Source organism: Eptatretus burgeri, chromosome 8 (assembly GCF_056783735.1).
Source record: "Eptatretus burgeri isolate ZD-2024b chromosome 8, Ebu_testis_v1, whole genome shotgun sequence".
Lineage (NCBI taxonomy): Eukaryota > Metazoa > Chordata > Myxini > Myxiniformes > Myxinidae > Eptatretus > Eptatretus burgeri.
In genome coordinates this window covers 37,020,888-37,040,742 of record NC_140968.1, presented here as the reverse complement: position 1 = coordinate 37,040,742, position 19,855 = coordinate 37,020,888, and the positions used below count along the sequence as shown (strand labels likewise).

Here is a 19,855-nt window from a genome sequence, read left to right as displayed (position 1 = left end):
ATTTTACATTCAAATACAGCATCATTAATGCATTCGGAGTATCAATTTAGCACCAAATTCAGGACTAAGGTAACGAAGAGAAAAAAAAATCATAATGAGCAACTGATTGATGGCACCAATTAAATCAAATGCATGAGTGTATATATATATATATGGCTCTACGTCTACCCATATACAGCTATGTATGCACAGTGTATATATATATATATATATGGCTCTACGTCTACCCATATACAGCTATGTATGCACAGTGTATATATATATATATATATATATATATATATATATATATATATATATATATATATATATATATATATATATATATATATATATATATATATATATATATATATATATATATATATGTTATGGTGGAAATAGCGCCACCTTTGGTAGGGTCCGGTATTACAAATCACCTTCCTTCATCTTATGACATGTTGTGATCAATAAATTGTGGGCATCTCATCTGTGCACATTCGTTTGTGGACGTTAAGAAGTAAAGTGTCTTTTATGAAGAGTTGACGAGTTAGTGCCGATATCCTGAGCAAATTCTGAATTCCTCTCACCTTTAGTCCAACATCAGGCTGGCCAGCCTGTTTGTGAAATACTTGGGACAAAAACGTTCCCCACAAGAATGTGGGAATATTTGGCCTGCCGTTAAAGTAGTCGTGGCATATATATATTGTTGTGGTTACCAAATTCGCAAACCACCATTCAGGTCCCTTAGGTGAGATATCTCGGTAAGTATATGTGTAGTTAGGCCCAAACCCGTTGTCTAGTGGGAATACATGTCATTTATGCGTGCTGCGACTCTTCAGGATAGCCGTTTTTCTTTTACTATCTTTATTTTGGACCAACCGCCATTGTAACCACCACCAACCACAACATCAACCACCCACCGCGGCGCCGCTTCACGTCACACCTTGCAACCGTCGCATCGCCACCGTTCTTGCGCCGCTTGTGGGTACCGGTGTTGGACTCGTGCAGGGCGCGCGCCGAACAGCGTGTACAAAACCACGGATTTTCCGCTCCGAAAAACGGATCAAAAACGACACACGCCCACTTTTGTTCCGTCCAATCGGTGAGCGAGGGGCGATTTGGCCCCGCCTCCAGGGCGTTGGAGGGCGATCGCTATATGCAAATTTATGGATCAAAATGCATTCACGCCCACTTTTTCTCGGGCCAATGGGGAGCGAGGTGAAAGGTCGAAGGCAGGGGGTCAAAGATGAGAGAGCGAAGCCACGGGGCTTATATAAGCGACCGCGTTCGTCAAGTCAAGATATAGAGAGTTAAGACTTCGCAGCCGGTGGAGTTGGGAAGAAGAAGCAAGAAGGAGTTGGTCGTCGTCGTGTGCGTTGGAGTCGGAGCGAAGGGGACGGAGCTGTGGAGAGGCGGCGAGGGCAGACGAGGGGTGCTCGCGTCGTGCCGGGAGCTGCACACCAGGGAGGCCGACGGCGCGACCTGGTCGAGGTGGAGACGCTCGTCGCGGGACTCGAGGCAGAGTAGAAATCCTCTATACCCCGAGCATCAGCAACCCCCTCCTGTTTCCCCCCGCGCTGAGATAGTGTGACCAAGGGGGCCCCTTTCCCACCCCCTACCAGACACTGCCCGTGAGGCCCGCGGAGTTGAGGCACCATCGCCGCTCCGCGTCTCATCACCAGACGGGTAGGCCCGACCCGGTCTCGGCCTCAGGCCCGCCTCATCCTTGAGGGTTCTCTTTTCTTTTGTTTTGGGAATGTGTGTTGTCGGCGCCGTCTGTGAAGTAAAATTGTATAAGTGTTGCCGTGTGCTCGCGTAATCGGTATTAGATCTGCATTGTCGCATTTGCTTTTTGTGTAAAATTTGCATTGTGTTTCTTTTCCTTTTCTATGTGCTTTTGGTGGAATTGAATATGTGTGCTTTCCGTTCAGCGCGAATAAATGTGCTTTGTGTTGAACTGTTTCCCGCTTCGCTTCGTCATTTCTTTCATTCAATCCTCATCTTGCTTCACGTAAAGGGTTGGTAGTGGGCTGAATACGCCCGATAATTAATCGAACCGTCGAGGCCGACGATAACACCGCTCGGTTATCCCGATAGTACGGAACAGGTCGCTTAAGTGGCCCGTGTCCGAAGTCGACCTGCGGCGAGGTGCGATCGCCCGGTCTACCCTCCGTGTGGGTACTTAGGTAGGTCGAATTTGGCGAGCAACCCTATCCCACGCGGGGGCTGATTGGCTCGATCGCGGTGAGACCGAAAGGTCCACCCGTGACTGGTTCCCGGCGTTAGTCCGAGAGGGTCACGACTGGATTGTCCGTCCGGTGGGCGACGTGCCGCGATTCGAGTTACGTGGCCGTCAGCACGCCGGCGGGCGCGAATCCGGAACAATATATATATATATATATATATATATATATATATATATATATATATATATATTTTGTGGAAGACGAAATTCGCAAACCACCATTCAGGTCCCGTAGGTGAGATATCTCTGTAAGTATATGTGTAGTTAGCCCAAACCCGTTGTTTAGAGGGAATAAATGTCATTCATTCGGGCTGCGACCCTTTTAGATAGCCGTTTTTCTTTTACTATCTTTATTTTGGACCAACCGCCATTACTACCACCACAACCACCACCAACCGCATCTCGACAACCACAGTCACCTTCTCCAGAACCGCCTTCACAACATCCACCTTCTCCACAACCGCTTTCACACAACAACCAACAACCACCAACCGCAACGCCGCTTCACAACGACAACAACGCCAACAGCCACGACCATACCGTCACATCTCGCCCTCGCAACCATCGCATCACCGCCATTCCCGCGCCGCTTGTGGGCACCGATACTGGACTCGTACAGGGCGCGCACCGAACAGCGGGTGCAAAAACACCAGCCTTTCCGAGAAATCGGATCAAGAATGATTCACGCCCACTTCTGTTCCGTCCTCTCAGCGAGCGTGGGGCGATTTGGCCCCGCCTCCAGGCGCGTCGGAGTATAATCGCTATATACAGATTCACGGATCAAGAATGATTCACGCCCACTTTTCCTCTGTCCAATGGGGAGCGTGGCTCCGCCCCCGAGCCGTTCCTGATCCAAAAATCTGCATATGATTTCTCCTGTCGCACTATAAAGCGCCGAGCGCAGAGCGAATCGAGGCAGTTGGAGGGAGTTGAGAAGAGAAGAGAGTTGGAGAGTTGTGGTGGCGGCGAAATCAGTCGAGAGAGTGTCTGTCGGGGTCGGGAGAGGCTGGAGAAGCCAAGAAGCTTGGTGGAGGTCGGTGCTCGTGTCAGAGTCGGGGAGCTGCGGAGAGGGGAGGCCGGTAACGCGGTCGAGGTCGCAGTGGCGTCGCTCGTCGCGGGACCCAAGCCAGCCAGATATCCTCACCCCCCCGAGCATCAACAACCCCCCCGTTTCCCCCCGCGCTGAGATAGTGTGAGAAGGGGGCCCCATTCCCACCCCATTCCAGGCAGTGCCAGCGAGGCCCGCGGAGTCGGGGCGCCGCCGCCATTTTGCGGCTCATCACCAGACGGGTAGGCTCGACGCGGTCTCGGCCCCAGGCCCGTCTGCCCCCTCATCGTTGAGGGTGGCCCCTTCCTTTTTCTTTTGCTTTGAGTATATGTGTTGTCGGCGCCGTCTGTGAAGTAAAACTGTATAAGTGTTGCCGTGTGCTCGGTAGTCGGTAGTAGATCTGCATTGTGTCTCTTTTGTTACATTTGCTTTTTGTGCAGAATTGTCGTGTTACTTTTACATTTGCTTTTGGTGCATAATTGTTGAAATTGTATATGTGTGCTTTCCGTTTGCCGCGGAATAAATGTGCTTTATGTTGAACTGTTTTTCCCGTTTCGCTTCGTCTTTTCTTTTATTGAATCTCCATCTTACTTCACGTAAAGGGTTGGTCGTGGGCTAAATACGCCCAATGATTAATCGAACCGTCGAGGTTGACGATAACACCGCTCGGTTATCCCGATAGTACGGAACGGGTCGCTTAAAGTGGCCCATGTCCGAAGTCGACCTGCGGCGAGGTGCGATCGCCCGGTCTACCCTCCGTGTGGGTACTTCGGTAGGTCGAATTTGGCGAGCAACCCTATCCCACGCGGGGGGCCGATTGGCACGATCGTGGTGAGGCCGAAAGGCCCACCCGTGACTAGTTCCCGGCGTTAGTCCGAGAGGGTCACGACGGGATTGTCCGTCCGGTGGGCGACGTGCCGCGATTCGAGTTACGTGGCCGCTTGCACGCCGGCGGGCGCGAATCCGCAACAACAACATATATATATATATATATATATATATATATATATATATATATATATATATATATATATATATATATATATATATATATATATATATATATATATATATATATATATATATTGTTGTAGATTTCCGCCCGTTCGGCGTGCGGACGACCGCCTGAGCCCAATTGCAGCCGCGCGCACCCACTGAACGCGCAATCTAGTCGTAGCTTCCGGATAAACGCCGAAACCCAGCTACAGGTGTTGTTAACCACACCATAAACCAGCCAACTCTTCTGTCCATGCGCTACAGGGTCGATCGCCGAATTGTCGATATACCCAACTCGTCGCACGGACAGAAATGCCGGGAGTTTATACCTCGACGGGGCGTGCACGAAAACGAGCCGCTTAAGCAGCTCGTTCCGTATGCAATTGCCGTGCGGTTTTAAAACGCCAAGTCCCGTCGGACCAGATATGTACGTTTTATCGGCTTGATAATCAGCCAGCTAATTTCCCGAACGCATCGTGGCAGTTAATGGAGGAAGGGACGCAACGAGCGGGTGACATTCAACAATGGGGAACATTTATTTCCACTCGGCACGAAAGCAGTCAATGGGGGGATGGGGACAGGACACGAGCAAAAGCCTACAGCCGAGTTCTATGCGGAATGTACAAACGAGCATGCACTTAACAACAATTGTACTTATCCAGACTGGCACCAACACACACACACACACACACACACACACACACACACACACACACACACACACACACACACACACACACACACACACACACACACACACACACACACACACACACACACACACACACACACACACACACACGAAATGGTGGCTGTTGCCTTTTATAGGACTTTCAGCTCGGAGGGACAGGCGAGCTGAAAGCCAGGGCCTGTCTCGGACCTGCCCGCCTCGTGCGGCCTTCGAGCGGCTCGATCCGCGGAGGAAGAGAACGACGACCAAGATGGCGACCACCAAGATGGCGACCACCAAGACGAGCCCAGCAAGATGAACCCTCAGCGCGCGCAGACCACGCTGATCACTCAACAGGACGAACTTTGAACGCGCCGATCCCAAAGTGTCGAACCAACGATCTCCTGGACTCCTTTTTGCGCACCGTCGAACGATCTCCTCAGAGATCTTTCTCTTCACAGACGGACACGCCCTTCTGCGCATGCCCCACCCGCCAAATCGAGCGGAAAAAACCCCGCGACCGGCCAGGCGGAGGTGCGAATCCAGGCGAGGGCGATGCGGTGTAGTCGGCGATCATGTCGGCGGCGCTGGCGGTGGTGCAACCCCGAACAAAAGGGAAACCCAACCATTATATCAAACCGCAGCGCAGGAACATTTAAATACCCGTTAGACAAGGGGTAATGGCTATCTATAAAACACGTACTTACCGAGACAACTGAACTCAAGGACCTGAATGTTGAGTGCGATAGCTTTCCAAATCCGCAACAATATATATATATATACATACATATCGGAAGGGGTGCTTTGTGCCTCCTTTGATTGATATATATATATATATATATATATATATATATATATATATATATATATATATATATCTTCTTCTTCTTCTTTCGGCTGCTCCCGTTCGGGGTCGCCACAGCGGATCATCCGTATGATCCGCATAGTGGTTTGGCACATGTTTTACACCGGATGCCCTTCCTGACGCAACCCTGGTCGCCTCTTACGACACAGGGATATGGTACACCTATTTTAACCGGGGTATACACCGGCCCAGTACACTGGTACTAATTTCGCCGACCTCGGAAGGATGACAGGCTGAGTCAACCCCCTGGTGTATTAATTCAGTGGCCCAATGGGGCTTGAACTCAGGACCTTTTGGATCCCAAGCCGCTGCCCTAACCACTGCGCCAACACACCAGGCTTGTAGGATGTATATATATATATATATATATATATATATATATATATATATATATATATATATATATATATATATATATATATATATATATATATATATATATATATATATATATATATATATATATATATATATATATATATATATATATATATATATATATATATATATATATATATATATATATATATATATATATATATATATATATATATATATATATATATATATATATATATATATATATATATTTAATTTATATGACATTTACACATGCATCCAATTGTGTGGATACAGAGACTCGTATTCTGTACCACCTCACATTGTTGTTTGTACTTTGTACCCAATAATGAATGAGTCAAGGATATTTGTTCAGTTTTCTAATTTATTGTTTGACACACTATCACAAAAGGGCCCGTTTTGATGTTACCATCGAGTGGTGGTGCCATCCGCCATTGTGGCAGCTTTTCCTGTGCCACCCATGCAGTGGTTTATCACACCGGACACACCAACATCAGACGTTGCACTTTTGTTATGGGCACCACAGCAGCTTGCGTGTACCCCTGGGTCTGCAGGGATTGCTCGGGTTCAAGTTGCTTTCAGACTGAACCTACAGAAGTCATTCCAGAAAGTCTTGAGCCGTGTGGGTTCCCCAGAGCATGACTCCCTTGCCCTCGCTTGTCGGGAGTTGGTGAGTGTTTGTGGACCTTCCGTGGGAAGTTGGTCGCCGTCATTAAACAGCCGATTGTACTTCATTCATTAATATTCTGAACTCTCTTTTCAAATGATACAGTTGAACCTACAATCAATTCCTTCTCCACCATGCCAACACACACAAGCATATCACAATAATAAAAACCTCCCTTCATGAAGACCGAATGCATCGAGGTTTGTACTTCAAATGTTATATTTGTGTTACAGATAGAACCATTCTTTTGGAATGTGTCGGGGTTCCAGGAGGTCATCGTTAAAGGAATACGGTACGCTGTACATATCATGTGCTGCATCTGGTCTGCATCCTCAGTTTGTAAACTTTATGAAATGAGCATGTGACCAATCAACAAAATGTTCCCATCGTTGTCCGATCCCATATCATTGTGTCTGATCCCATCGTTGTCTGATGTAGATTTGTTCTGGATCCTCGGTTTGATCAAAAGAAGACCTTCCACTCCAGAGTGAGGTAATGTGTAAGTGGAAATATCATTGGTTGTTTAAGATTATGCTTTTGCATTTTGTGCACTTGTTCAGGTCAGGCAGTGTCATCGTGGATTGTGAGGCGGTATTCAGCGCAGGTCCAGTGCGGAACTTATTGCATGACATGCCGAAGCTCTTGTGGGAGTCGGGTCTGCCTCGTGCCGTGAGCACTGGTTTGACCATCGCTGGCAGCCGGGTCACTGACCTGATCCTCACTGGTACTTTATACATCTCAATTGCAATTCATTCTTATCAAATAACTACTTGAGGTTCCTGCATGGGCAGGTCTTGGGAAGGTGGACACATTTTAAGATGAACATTTTTTTTTTCTTTCTATCAGGAACACGTCCCATCCTCTGCGGAACTGTGTTTACCTGTGAACCTGGCTTCAAGTGCCTGAAGCAGCTTGGGAAACCAGTGTGTCGTTCACTCTGTCACTTGGGCCTTTGCCAACATGAGGGGGTGTGTAGTCATCCATCAGGAGACCTGCCCAGCTGCAGGTAAATCACAACCATCTCATCTTCCTTGAACACTTACTTTGTATTAAAACCCCTTACCACCTAAATCAGAGACTAGAAATGTATGGTGGTTTTGTGGTTGGTATTTTGATAATGTTTTCATTCAAAAGGCTTTGATTCAGGATGTTACTAAAACTTGCACTGGCGATGTACTTAGGGCTCATCTATACATAATGTAAGTATCAAATGCCTCCCCCCCCCATCCCCCATTTTCATTACTCCCACCTCTTCCCAACATCGACTTCCCTTCCTCTTCATTTCCCTCAACTATTTGTTTCTCCTTTATATTCCCTCAATTTTCCTTTATTTATCTCCTCCACCATATGCAAACATCATGTAATGGTGTTGTTCAGCCAAACACAATTTGGTTTAATAGATTCTTCCGTTCACTTATGTCACTTTGTCGTGTATTTCAAATAATTAATTCACAGGGTATAAATTTTTTTAAACTTGTGCCCCATAACCTTTTAAAATCCAAAATTCCACAATGATTTCTTATCCACTAATCCACTAACTCAGTGTGCAGTGAAACAGGTGACAGTTGTTCAGCTCTTGTTCTCACAACCTTTCCCATTACCCCTCATGTCCCATTTTCCCATTATCTCTCGTGTCAGTATTGTGAAGACATGCTGAGGTCCTTGAGGGCCTGTGGGTTTTTTTTGGGGGGGGGGGTCTGCTTTCCAAAGGAAACCTTATTCCTTCGTGGATTTTGCCTTCTCCAGGTGTCCTGTGGGAGAGGACTTTTGGTTTGTGGGGTCGCGATGCAATGAACGACGGACAAAGCAGAGTGTGAGTCTAACTGGCATTGTTCTGGGTGCCATCTTCGCTGTTATTGCCATGACAACCGTGACTGTGACGACCTTGCTGCTTAGGGCCAGGCAAAGAAGGCATCGGCACAGCAGTAGGGCCGGAGATGTGGAATGCGCGGAGAGCAGGTGAGTGAATCGGGAAGGCATGAGTTACGTGGCTGATTATCTTAGGCAAGAGACCTCGACGTGATTGATGACCAGGACAGTGCTTCTTTGATCTACTTGTATGAGCAGTTTCCGAGCAGGATGTTGGTTGTGTCTTCCTGGCTGTGAAGCCACGCCACGCGCCCCTTTCCTGCTCCGCCAAACCTCATGCTTAGATGCTTTTCCGGCTGGCTTTGTTTACATGCCAGTAATAAAATAATGGCTCTGCCTGCTTTCTTTTTTGCTCACGATGGAGGACATAACGACGATGCAAGATCCCATCACATTTTCACGGTGGGTGAGCCGTACAATGATTTGCCTATGCCTTTATCGAATTTACCATCTTCCTTGTGTAACTTTACAGTTTACCAAGACAACCTTTAATTGTTATCTTGAATCTAATTTGTTGACAGTCATTATTTTAGCCAGGGGAGGGGGAGGAGTAACATCAGGTAAGGAAGTGCGGGTAACTTCCTTTAGAAAAGTAGGACGTGAGCATGGTAGAAGCTCAAATGAAACAAAGTGAATTTTTAAAAAAGTAACAAAGTACAGAGAAAACTGTTGTAGTTGTAGATTAATACGATAGGTATGCACACTCGCCTCAAAGCTGTCTAACTTGGGTTTGAATCCCGACCCAGCGATAAATTGTCATCCTGGTGTTTCACAGGCAGGCTGGTTCATCACTGTGTGTGCCGTCTCTCGGATGGGCATTAAACCAGCGTCCCGTCTGTTGGCATGTTCGTTGACGTTAAAGATCCATTGGTGTCCTCCGTGAAGAGAAGATGAGCTATCACTGGCACCATGACCATATTCCAAATTCCTGCCCTAACGACTGCTGGGAAGGCAATGGAAAACGACCAAGTGTAACCATTGCTTAGGAAGTTGCTTCAGTTGCACTGGCTCTCTATGAAGTGTATAGTGTGTGTGTGTGTGTGAGTGTGAGAGAGAGTGTGAAAGAGTGATATATATATATATATATATATATATATATATATATATATATATATATATATATTTCACTATTTATATATAATATTGTTCCGAATCTGGAAGACATTTGCACACAAACAGACAGCAGTCCCTAAGCTTAGTTATTTCGATAAGTATGTGTTTATAGTTAGAATCCATCCCCTATGTCTAATGAGAATTTCGTGTGTGCGCTGTAAGTTATTTTTATAGTCAGGTTTTATACATCTACTACAACAACAACAACAACAACAACAACAACAACAACAACAACAGCGGAACCGTCCCTCACTCAACCCGGTCGCCATTGCCCACGTGTTTTTGGCTGAAAGCATGGGCGGAAACTCGCCTCAGATCGAGGCTCTGCTCCAAGGAAGGGCATGGAACGTTTCCTCCAGCCAATGAGCGAAGGGCGAGCATCGCACGCGCGCCCCAGCCAATGGGAGGCCAGCGTGCCGAAAGCTACTACGGAGCCTCTTCGGGGGGCAGGCCTCCAAGAGGCCTCGACACACCTTGTCCAATCAGGAGGCTGACCACTTCAGGGGCGGCCCCGCCCAGCCAGTTGGGATGTTTGCCCCTCGTCCAATCTGGAGGCGAGTCCCTCAGAGCGGTTCCCTCGACCCACGGGGGAGGGGAAGGATAAGAGTCGGTGGCGAGCCGTCGTAAGAGAGAGAGGAAAAAGGAGAAGGAGAAGAAGCCTCTTCTTGCCTGCTGGTGTTCTCGTCAATCCGTGGGTGCTCATCTCGTCTGGTCCGTTCCCGTGCCGGTTTGCGTCCGTTGCGTCATTCCTCGTCCCTGGTGCTTGGTGCTGCGTTGTGGCGGCGGGTTCAAGTCCCGTCACCGGACAAGCTCGACCAGACCGCACAAGGCGGACAGGTGCAAGAATAGGCCCCTGCCCTCAGCTCACCTTTCCCTCCCGAGTTGAAGGGCCAAATACAGGCCGCGGCCATCGTGTGTGTGTGTGTGTGTGTGTGTGTGTGTGTGTGTGTGTGTGTGTGTGTGTGTGTGTGTGTGTGTGTGTGTGTGTGTGTGTATGTGTGTGCGTGTGTGGTGCCAGTCTGTTAAGTAGAACTGTTAAGTGCTTTTCGCTCACTGTACATTGCCTGCATTTCTTTTATTCGGATAACTCTGCTCTTTGTGTGCTCCCCTCCCCAATTAATTATTTATCTATCTATAATTCCAGCAATCTCTGTGTGTCTGTGTCTGCGACCGCTGTTTCTCGACAACCACTGGTCCGATCTAATTGAAACTTGCCAGGAATATTGCTGGGGACCTGACGATGTGCCTTTTCAAGGTTTGATATTAATCGGACAAGCGGTTCCCAAGTTACGGCCATTTATTTGCCAACCAATGACAGGACACGGTGCTATGACATCACGATTGACGTCACAATTCTTCTTCTTCTTCGTTTGATATGACATCACAATTGACACTGGGGACCTGAGTGTGTGCCTTTTCAGGGTTTGATATCGTTCTTCTTCATCCGTTTCAGCTGTTTCCCAAGTGTTTCCCAAGTTATGGCCATTTATGATACGGTTGGTTCGATCTAATTGAAACAATGCCCCAATCCAGTCATCGTTTACGAGAATGAAGGAACGAAGCTGCGCGTCATGCACGCGCAATGGAATCGGATGAAGCACGAGCTGCTCGCTTGACACGCGACACTACGCGCGTGACAAGGCATCGTGCAGCTGAAACGAACGAAGCACGAGCTGCTCGCTTGACAAACAACACTGGACGCGAGGCAAAGGCGTCGTGCAGAATAAACGGGCGAAGCAGAAGAAACGGACGAAGTTCCTGAACACCCTCTGTCCATCTGGTATGCCTCCACATCGGATCACTCTCAAGGTGGGTATGGAAACGGCCTGTGTGGTTGTTGTTTCTGGCACACGGTTTGAAAGGTTTTTTTTTCACGTACGGGCCCGCACTAGTTTATAAATAAACCCCCCCCCCCCGCCCCCCCCGTGTTAAATGTTCCAGCTCGTTTTCTGTGCTTTCTCCCATTGACCCAGCACGGTACATATTGAGAATTAGTGAGGCCGTTGGTGCCGTAAGTTGTCATTGGGACCAGCGTGGTTCTGGTAACTCCGCTCGGTTACTCCGGATCCGAGTCGGTACCTGCGACTCGGTACGGACAGATTCGGCCGAGGGTGTGATTTGCCCGGTAATTTGACGACGTGGGTACTTAGGTATATTGAAATTTGGCTATTGACCCTTCCCCACGCAGTGAGAGAATTGGCGATCACGGTCTTTAAGTGACCCGTGACCTTTCGGAGTTGTCCGAGAGTCACGACCTAAATTCCGGGTATTTCCTGCGAGATGACTCTACTGCTCCACCGAGTGGTCGATTATCGCCACCGAACCCGGACCACAACAATATTATAATTGGTAAATTCTGAGTCCAATCATTTATTTTTGTGTCTTTTCATCTCATAAAGCACAGAAATATAATTTGGATTTAAGAGAAGAGAAACAGAGTTGGGGGTCATTGAGGGAGGATGTTATGGAGCTGTGCAGAGGTCACCAGCAATGAAGTGGTCACAGAGGAATCTAATCCTCAAAATCCAAGTGAAACAGCATCATTGGAAAATCACGAGACATGACAGAGGCTGATATCGGTATCAATACCTGACACATCCTATATATCTTTGGAAACTCATCGAAATTTGGATACTTTAATCAGTATGATGGAGGTGGAGCAGGAGTTGAAAAGGAGGTGGCATTCTTAAACATTCTTAAACAAAAATGAATGGTAAAAATTGTGGGTGTTCAAGGCTTTAGAACACTAAAATCATGAAGCTGACATGAAAGCTCAGAGATAATGTACTCGTCTTTGAGCTGCCTCGTCCAGGTTCCATTCCCAACCCACCAACAAACCATCCTCTGGGTGCTTCACATGCAGGACACTGCTTCAGTGTGTACACCACCCTTCAGAGGGGACGTTAAGTTGGCTTTCCCATCCACAAACCTGGGATATTAGTCATGAAAAGACCCCACGGTGGCTTCCAGACATTTTTGGAGGGTTTTGTCTGTTTCCTGGCCAAGTTCCAAAATCCAGTCCTAATCTACAGGATCAGCAGTACAACCTCTCCTCAGTAGCGATTCATCCAGCAGACCTGAGTAATGATCCAATCAGCAGACCCAATTAATGGATTAAATTTTTCGGTGTAAATTGAAGTCAAACACGCATTCGCGAGATAACAAAAGACATATTAGAGGCATCAGCAAGTGTAATTTCCCAGAAAATGGTGTGGTGTGTGCCAGGCTTATTAATGTGAATGAAGATACCAAGCAGGATGGGAGACGTAATTCCCTCTCAATGTTGTGCTGCCCAGACCGGCTTCGTCGACATGTAAAATTTAAGGGATGAACAACATTTCCGGTCAACTGTTACCAGTTATGTTGACGACAAGGGCATGGAGCGATACATGCAACGATGGCAGAATGTTTGAAAAGGGAAGTGGATATGTACATCTGGTTAGAGTTAGAGAGATTAGAAAGATCAACTGGTGGGATGAGTGAATGAGCAGGTAGGATGCTTCATATTAGCGCTTTGTGAGAAGCGACGTTTTTCTATCAGGAGTCTCTCGTCACTGGGCCATAGTCTGAGAAGATCACTCGTCTCTTGTGCCACAGTTACCGAAGGTTTAGTCGATGCGACGAGATCTCTGCTCCTTCGCGTCATTCTTCCTGGCTATCTGCTCTCTCCTCGGATAGCCAGTGTGGCAGCGACGTCACAGTCGGTGCTCCAGGTCATCACACAAATGCTCCCTCAGCTTTGGGGGACATTTGGGTGCCTCTCACAGACCAGGACAATGGACGCTGCAGGTGATGATGCATGTTTGTCTGTAGTCTCTAAACAGAAAGAAACTCTTGATTAAAAACCCAAATTTTCAATGTCTTTCCATCCATTTTGGCAGTTAATTTGAATGTCGTGGTTTTTTTTTTTTTTTCATTTCCTTAAGGCCAGACCATTCTCCAGCATGCTATCTCCTTCAAAAGAGACAGGTCGTTGGCTGATATACCTACTGACATAGCACTCACACCTTTATCTCATCATTAATGATCCATCATTCCTTTTGACAATGAGGACATCTGCTCTGGTCCTGTATCTGAGTAAATTACTGACATTGAATGAACATGCAAGCTTTACTATGCTTCATGGAGAACCCTTGCAGTTCTGTCCAACTCGAGCAATCAGCAGTAAGGTTCCTGTAACTGGATATTGTTTTGTCGAAGGATCATGAAGGAGCTTGTACATATATCACATACTAGGACAAAGACATTAGGAGATGCTATTGTGCTTTTACATGCACAAGGACATCAATAGGAGACAATTTAGGATTGGGGGAGACAAAAGCGCCACAGGATTTAGGATTTAAACCTGGGATTCCAACAACAATTTAGACAAGGATAATTGGCTAATCCATTTTTCACATGGTTGAGTAGATAGTCTTCTTCTGATAGTCACTCGTAAGGAAATCCTGAAGCATTAGAAGTCTGATTTTGGAGGAGGTGGTGGCACTTTATTTATTAATTTCTTCAGCTTCATCACCTCGTGACCCACAGAGAATATGACGATTGCATACAAACCAGACATGGTGATATAATTGATGGAGCGTCTTTCTCCGAGTCGAGGAGGTCGGCGGTTTAACACGAAATGGTATGTGCTGCTTCCTTGCTTGATGCTCAGCACTTGATGGATAGAGCACAGACAAACCTCAGTGGTTGGCATCCATGGTGAGGACGAAATACTTCTTTAATTGCCCCATTAAGTTGGGAGAGCAAAGCGACGTCATAAAAAGGAGGTCGTCGCTGGTACTCAGATTCCTCTGGGAAGTGGTCACTTCCCCCAAACCCATTGGCTATGTTTGTCTGAAGTCATGTCTGGTGTTCTCATGTAGTTGGGCGTGTGTGTGTGCGTGTGCGTGTGCGTGTGCGTGCGCGTGTGTGTGTACACTTTGTGGTCCAGTTCATCCATGAGCCTAAGACCCAAGACAAAAAAAAACAATAGAAATATCTGAAAATATTGTGGAAAAGTAAGGGGCAGGAGCGGGGGCAGAGGGGAGAGGGTATCTGGGACATTATGCATGCAAAAGGTGTGTGGTGTAAGGAAATGGTGAAGAGGGGGAAAAAATGAGTGATAAGTGTCATGGGGATAATGAGCTGATGGAGATTTTCAGGAGAGAAAGACAGTGAGGAGGAGAGGAGGATGCACGGGGGAAGGTCCAACATTCTGCCACTTTGCGTATGCAATATGTGGATAACCCGAAATAGGTTGCAGCAGCACTGTGTCATTTTCAGTCACTGTAAGTCATCTGTCAAGGGTGCCAGAAGAGAGGGTACTTTATTATATCTGGGTTCATTGGTTTGTTTATGTGTCTGTATCTGTGTCTACACATAATGTGATAATATAAGCCACAAATGCCACCTGGTAGTAGCCAGTATTATGTTATCTTTTTTTTAAACCGAGAACAGTAACTTGATAAAGTACGTCCAATTAGAATTCGAGTACGTCCATAAAGTATGGAATATTAGAATGCAAGTATGTCGAAAAGTACATGTATTACGAACGTGAGCACATCTATAAAAATAAGTCCACATCCATAAAAATAAGTCCACGTCAATGAAATGCATACGATTAGAACACGAATCTTGTGAAATAAGACCGAAGAGGTCTATTTGTCCGCTGTATGAACAGAAACACACATCGATGAATCTTCAACACACAGCACAAACACGACACAAAACCACACAATAGTCCTGGAGAGGGTCTGCAACCTCCGATTGCTCTTTGTAGTGATACCTGAACTACGAGTAGAAGAAAAAAATTGGATAGTGGAACACTGGAAGAAAAACGCTTTGCTGTTTGTATCATGGAGGAAATGATAAAACATCTTATCTTCAATTGCATCGAAAAACTGCAGTTTCTCATGAACTTCCAGGAAAACCAGGAGTTTAATCGTGGAGGTGTAAGCGCTGAGTAACATTGCCTCCTCCTATCACAGTTGAATCTCTCCATGTGGAATTTTTTATCACTATTACTTGGTTCAATTATTAAAAAAAACGATGAAACAAACCATCGGCATCTGCAGTTGAACTGCATACTACATCATGTCAGGTTGCGTACACCATCAGTCCCCCTACTTGGTAGACTCAGTGAATCCGGGGACATGTGCAAGCTTACCCGGCTAGTTACACATGGAAGGAAAATAGGGAAAGGGATGCAGGGCCTGCCTGCTGGCATATGACGTGCCTCGTATCATGAGCATGCATTTGGAAATGCTGCTTTACAGTCTGGCACTAATGGGGACCATCATGTTTGCCTTTGTTTTCATGTTACTTTTCAGTTGTCGGTTGGATACAAGCCAGGACTTTGAAGGAAACCTCTTAGGAAGTAACCCGGTGAGCCAGCTCGTGTCCGCACGTGGATGTCCCATTGCAAGTAGTCCTCAATACAGCCCCGTCTACAGCAAACCCTTGCACAAGGTAGAGTTTGATATCACAGCTTCTAATTTTGTACTGACATGCAAGTCATGTGAATAATGCAGATGCACACAAGAGCACTCAACTTGTTGCTCTCTGAACAAGTGCTTGCATTGCAGCAGGTGGAACACGGAACAGTTCAAGCCTTTCAAGAAGATCTGCAGATGGCAGAGCTTCGAATCTCAACCTGGAGAGAGCAACACTTGAGATCAGAGGCTTATGATCATCGGAATGAAGGGCCTCGTATTTTGAAAGCATTTGATGATGGAGACAGCTCGCATGTGGAGGCACCTAGGGATGGACGTTTCACTGGAAGACTTACAAACATGTGTGTCTAATCTCCAGAACATGACTTTCAAGTGTTGATGTAACATGACTTGTGATGTTGCTATCGTGAACAAAGCCTGTAGAAGCAAAGGTGCTGAAGAAGGAAAAACAAAATGCTATCAACGGTGTGGAAGATTGATCAGATATGTAGGCCACCACCAGAAGAGCAGCCAAGTGGCCTGCATCTTTGGCTTCACAACGTCGCTTTTGAAATGAAGCTCGAGATCCTACAGAGAGTTTGGACTTGGAAATGGAAACGAGGAGTTGGTGGTTGGAAATGACCTCAAACTGCTCAAAATGCCATGGACGAAATAAGCTGCGGCTTAGTCATGTTTCTATCCCAATCCATCAGTTTTCTGAGGCTGTTGATGAGACAACCACCACCAATGCACCATCCGTCTAATAAAACCAAACGTTGACAATAATAACTACTGGCTTACAAAATGCAGTGTGTTGTGGGTCAACTCTTAGGAAGTGTTTGCAATTAAAAAAAAATAAATACAACTGCTTTCTCGTACCAGAACTGCATTGTTGCCGAAAAGGCTTTTTGTGACGCGTCAGAACAGCAATTTGGGGGAAAAAAAATCAAATGACGAAAGATGCACCACTCCACCACAGAGTGAAGAATTGATGGGAAATCTTTAATATACAAAGGTAATGGTTCATAGAAATATCCCTGTGTCGTAAGAGGCGACCAGGGTTGCGTCGGGAAGGGCATCCGGCGTAAAACATGTGCCAAATCACGATGCGGATGATTCGCTGTGGCGACCCCTAAAAGGGAGCAGCCGAAAGAAGAAGAAGAAGAAGAAGAAGAAGAATGGTTCATAGAAGAGCTGAACAACAGGAAGAGAAGCAGGCGGACAAGGGTGGCAGTCGACATCAATAAAAATGAAGTATATTTTTCACAGGTTAATAAAGGGAAAGGGGTTTAGCAAGGATAGAAAAAAAACCCAAAAGATCATGTGTGGGAATAAATGATGTTGCAGTCAATGAAGGACAAAAAGAAAGAGCATGAAGGGACAAGTTCAGAAATGACTACAAAGTGAGAAAGACATGGGGGTGAGGGGATAATCAAGTGGAAGTAACCAGAGTTTGGACTTGAAAATGGAAACAAGGAGTTGGTTAATGGTTACTGGATGTATGCATTCAAAGTGGTAAGGTTCAGGTGGGACGTTTCTTGGTCCTCACGGTATCACAGAGCCAAGATTTTGTCAACAGAAGAAAGGGAGAACTCTGATGGTATGAGGAGGAAGCAGATGGGGGAGGAGGCAGGAGTTATGCATAACTCTGTTTGTAAGTTTTAAGAGTTAGGATTGTGAGAGTTAGAATTATGAGAGCTCAAGTTATGAGATCCCTGACTATGGAAGGCAGGTTGGTGGTGCATGAGTTTAGGTTGGTGGAGCTGGACCCCAGCTTGGTGCACGTCGAGATTGGGTTGGTGGGGGTTGAGCTGGGTTGGTGGAGGTAGTTTTTTGAGAGGAAAGCTTAATGAAAGCTAGCGTTTTGAGAGCTTGGATTATGATCAGGTTATGAGAGTTCAGAGCTCGGGTTATGAGAGCTTTGGCTGTGAGAGCTAGCGTTCTGAGAATTATACTTATAACTCCATTCACGAGGGTTTTGAAAGTTGAGAGCTGGGGCTGTGAGAGCTCAGCTTATTAAAGCCAAATGGCCTCCTGTGTACAACTACATCGCTTGCATGTCTTGAAGAAAAATATTTTGCTCACTAACATCAACGACCATCAAATATAGCTGCACCTCTGGTAACAGTAACATTTAATTGGCATCATGTAGGGTGTTTTGTAATCTCCTTTCATCTCTAGAAATATATATATATATATATATATATATATATATATATATATATATATATATATATATATATATATATATTTTTTAACAAACTTTGGTGGGTGTTGGATGAGTATCTCGTTCAAATAACTTTTCAAACAACCCATTATCAAATCTGAAAGATACCATTGAACAAAGTCTACCTTTCACCTGTATTGCTGCTGTGTGAGAGCTATTTCCTTGGTAACAATGGAGCTGCAAATTCATCCTACATGCACTGGTGGCTATCAACACTTTATTACCCCACGCACACCAAGCAAAAATCAGGGTTAAGCAATTGGTTCATTTTGTCTGTCTACAAACGTCAGTTTATGATCAAGAAACCACTTCATTCAATTGAATGTTTTATTTTGGGCACGAATTGGAAAACAAACCGTTTGTGGCCTACGTGAGACAAATTTATTTTACTTTTTAACTCTGTCTGCCTCGCAGTTATATAAAACTGAAAATCATTCCAAACAGGAAGCCTACTGTTTTTAGGTCATCTCATGTTTCAAACAGATGAACTTGGAAAATTGGTCGTGATATCCGGATGTCTGTCCGTGAGCTTTTTGCTGTCTTTGCGACTCCTCCATCACCCATTGATTCTTCTGAAACTTGACACATTAATACAAGACGGTAGCCCCCCACAATCGCTTTGGCTTCGGTTTTTCGATTTCGGATCATGGAGGCTCCCTGGGGAGGATTACCCCCTGAAACTTTGGATCCCCGCTCATCCCATATTTACCAACGGATTGCTTTGAAATCCGATACAGCCCTTCTACTCAATGGTCCACAGGATCGCTCGGTCTTAGATTTCTCGATTTTGGATCACGGGAGGCTCCCAGGGAGTTCCCCCAAATTAACTCCAGTCTAATGTCCATGATATTTCCCAGATTTTGGATTCAGCAGAGGTCTGAACTACAACATTAAGAGATAACCGTCAGCCCACTCGGAGTTATTTATTAAGGTCGTTACAAAGGGCACAAACAACAAGCACAAATAACGAATGTAACATGTTAAATAAGGTGGTGTAAAAGACGCCGTATAAATGGTGGCAAACTTCCGGAATTTTTTTTGTACGACCTTTAAAATTTTTATTTATTTCAATTGATTTTCGACTTGAACACTGCTGAACAAAAATCACCTTTTGGCCACTTTCAAAACCCTTCCATTTAGCAGTAGTTCCTACTTGGACAAAATATTACGGCATTTCACGTCATCACGACCAATCAAATTTGCCGTTTGCCAACCCCACCCATGTCCTTGTTTCTCAAGACAGCGCAGGGTAAGGTAGTCGATGGACTCTCTAGCTGCCACACCAGCAGTTTTCTTCTGCAGCAAAGTCCTTTGTTGGATAACTGCACTGCTTGATTAACACCTTTCAAATTGATAGACAGAGTTTGCAACTGACAAATTCAAATTGATCTACAATGAAC

The 19,855-nt window shown here is 45.7% G+C and overlaps 2 protein-coding genes across 7 annotated transcripts in view; one reads left to right on the top strand and one right to left on the bottom strand.

Moving 5' to 3' along the window:
* Positions 1-5,472, bottom strand: part of LOC147021541 (voltage-dependent calcium channel gamma-2 subunit-like) — a 165,890-nt gene extending 160,418 nt beyond the window's left edge. Inside the window, exon 1 of the mRNA XM_085891579.1 lies at positions 5,152-5,472. The gene's annotated coding sequence lies outside the window, so the exon portion shown is untranslated. The remainder of the gene's footprint in view (positions 1-5,151) is intronic.
* LOC147021540 (uncharacterized) overlaps positions 1-18,352 on the top strand; it is a 42,380-nt gene extending 24,028 nt beyond the window's left edge. Inside the window, exons 5-12 of one of the 6 annotated variants that reach the window (XR_015060835.1) lie at positions 6,721-6,836; positions 7,067-7,125; positions 7,394-7,557; positions 7,680-7,839; positions 8,580-8,792; positions 9,067-9,104; positions 9,478-11,624; positions 13,413-13,550. Coding sequence is in view for 4 of the 6 variants with exons in the window: in XM_085891573.1 (XP_085747699.1) it covers positions 6,721-6,836; positions 7,067-7,125; positions 7,394-7,557; positions 7,680-7,839; positions 8,580-8,792; positions 13,413-13,604; positions 16,127-16,265; positions 16,382-16,600 (1,262 nt within the window). In the remaining 2 variants the exon portion in view is untranslated. Of the gene's footprint in view, positions 1-6,720; positions 6,837-7,066; positions 7,126-7,393; positions 7,558-7,679; positions 7,840-8,579; positions 8,793-9,066; positions 11,625-13,412; positions 13,605-16,126; positions 16,266-16,381 lie in introns of those variants that run through there. The other 5 variants (XM_085891574.1, XM_085891573.1, XM_085891576.1 and 2 more) reach the window with 5 other exon arrangements.
* The last annotated feature ends 1,503 nt before the right edge of the window (positions 18,353-19,855 follow it).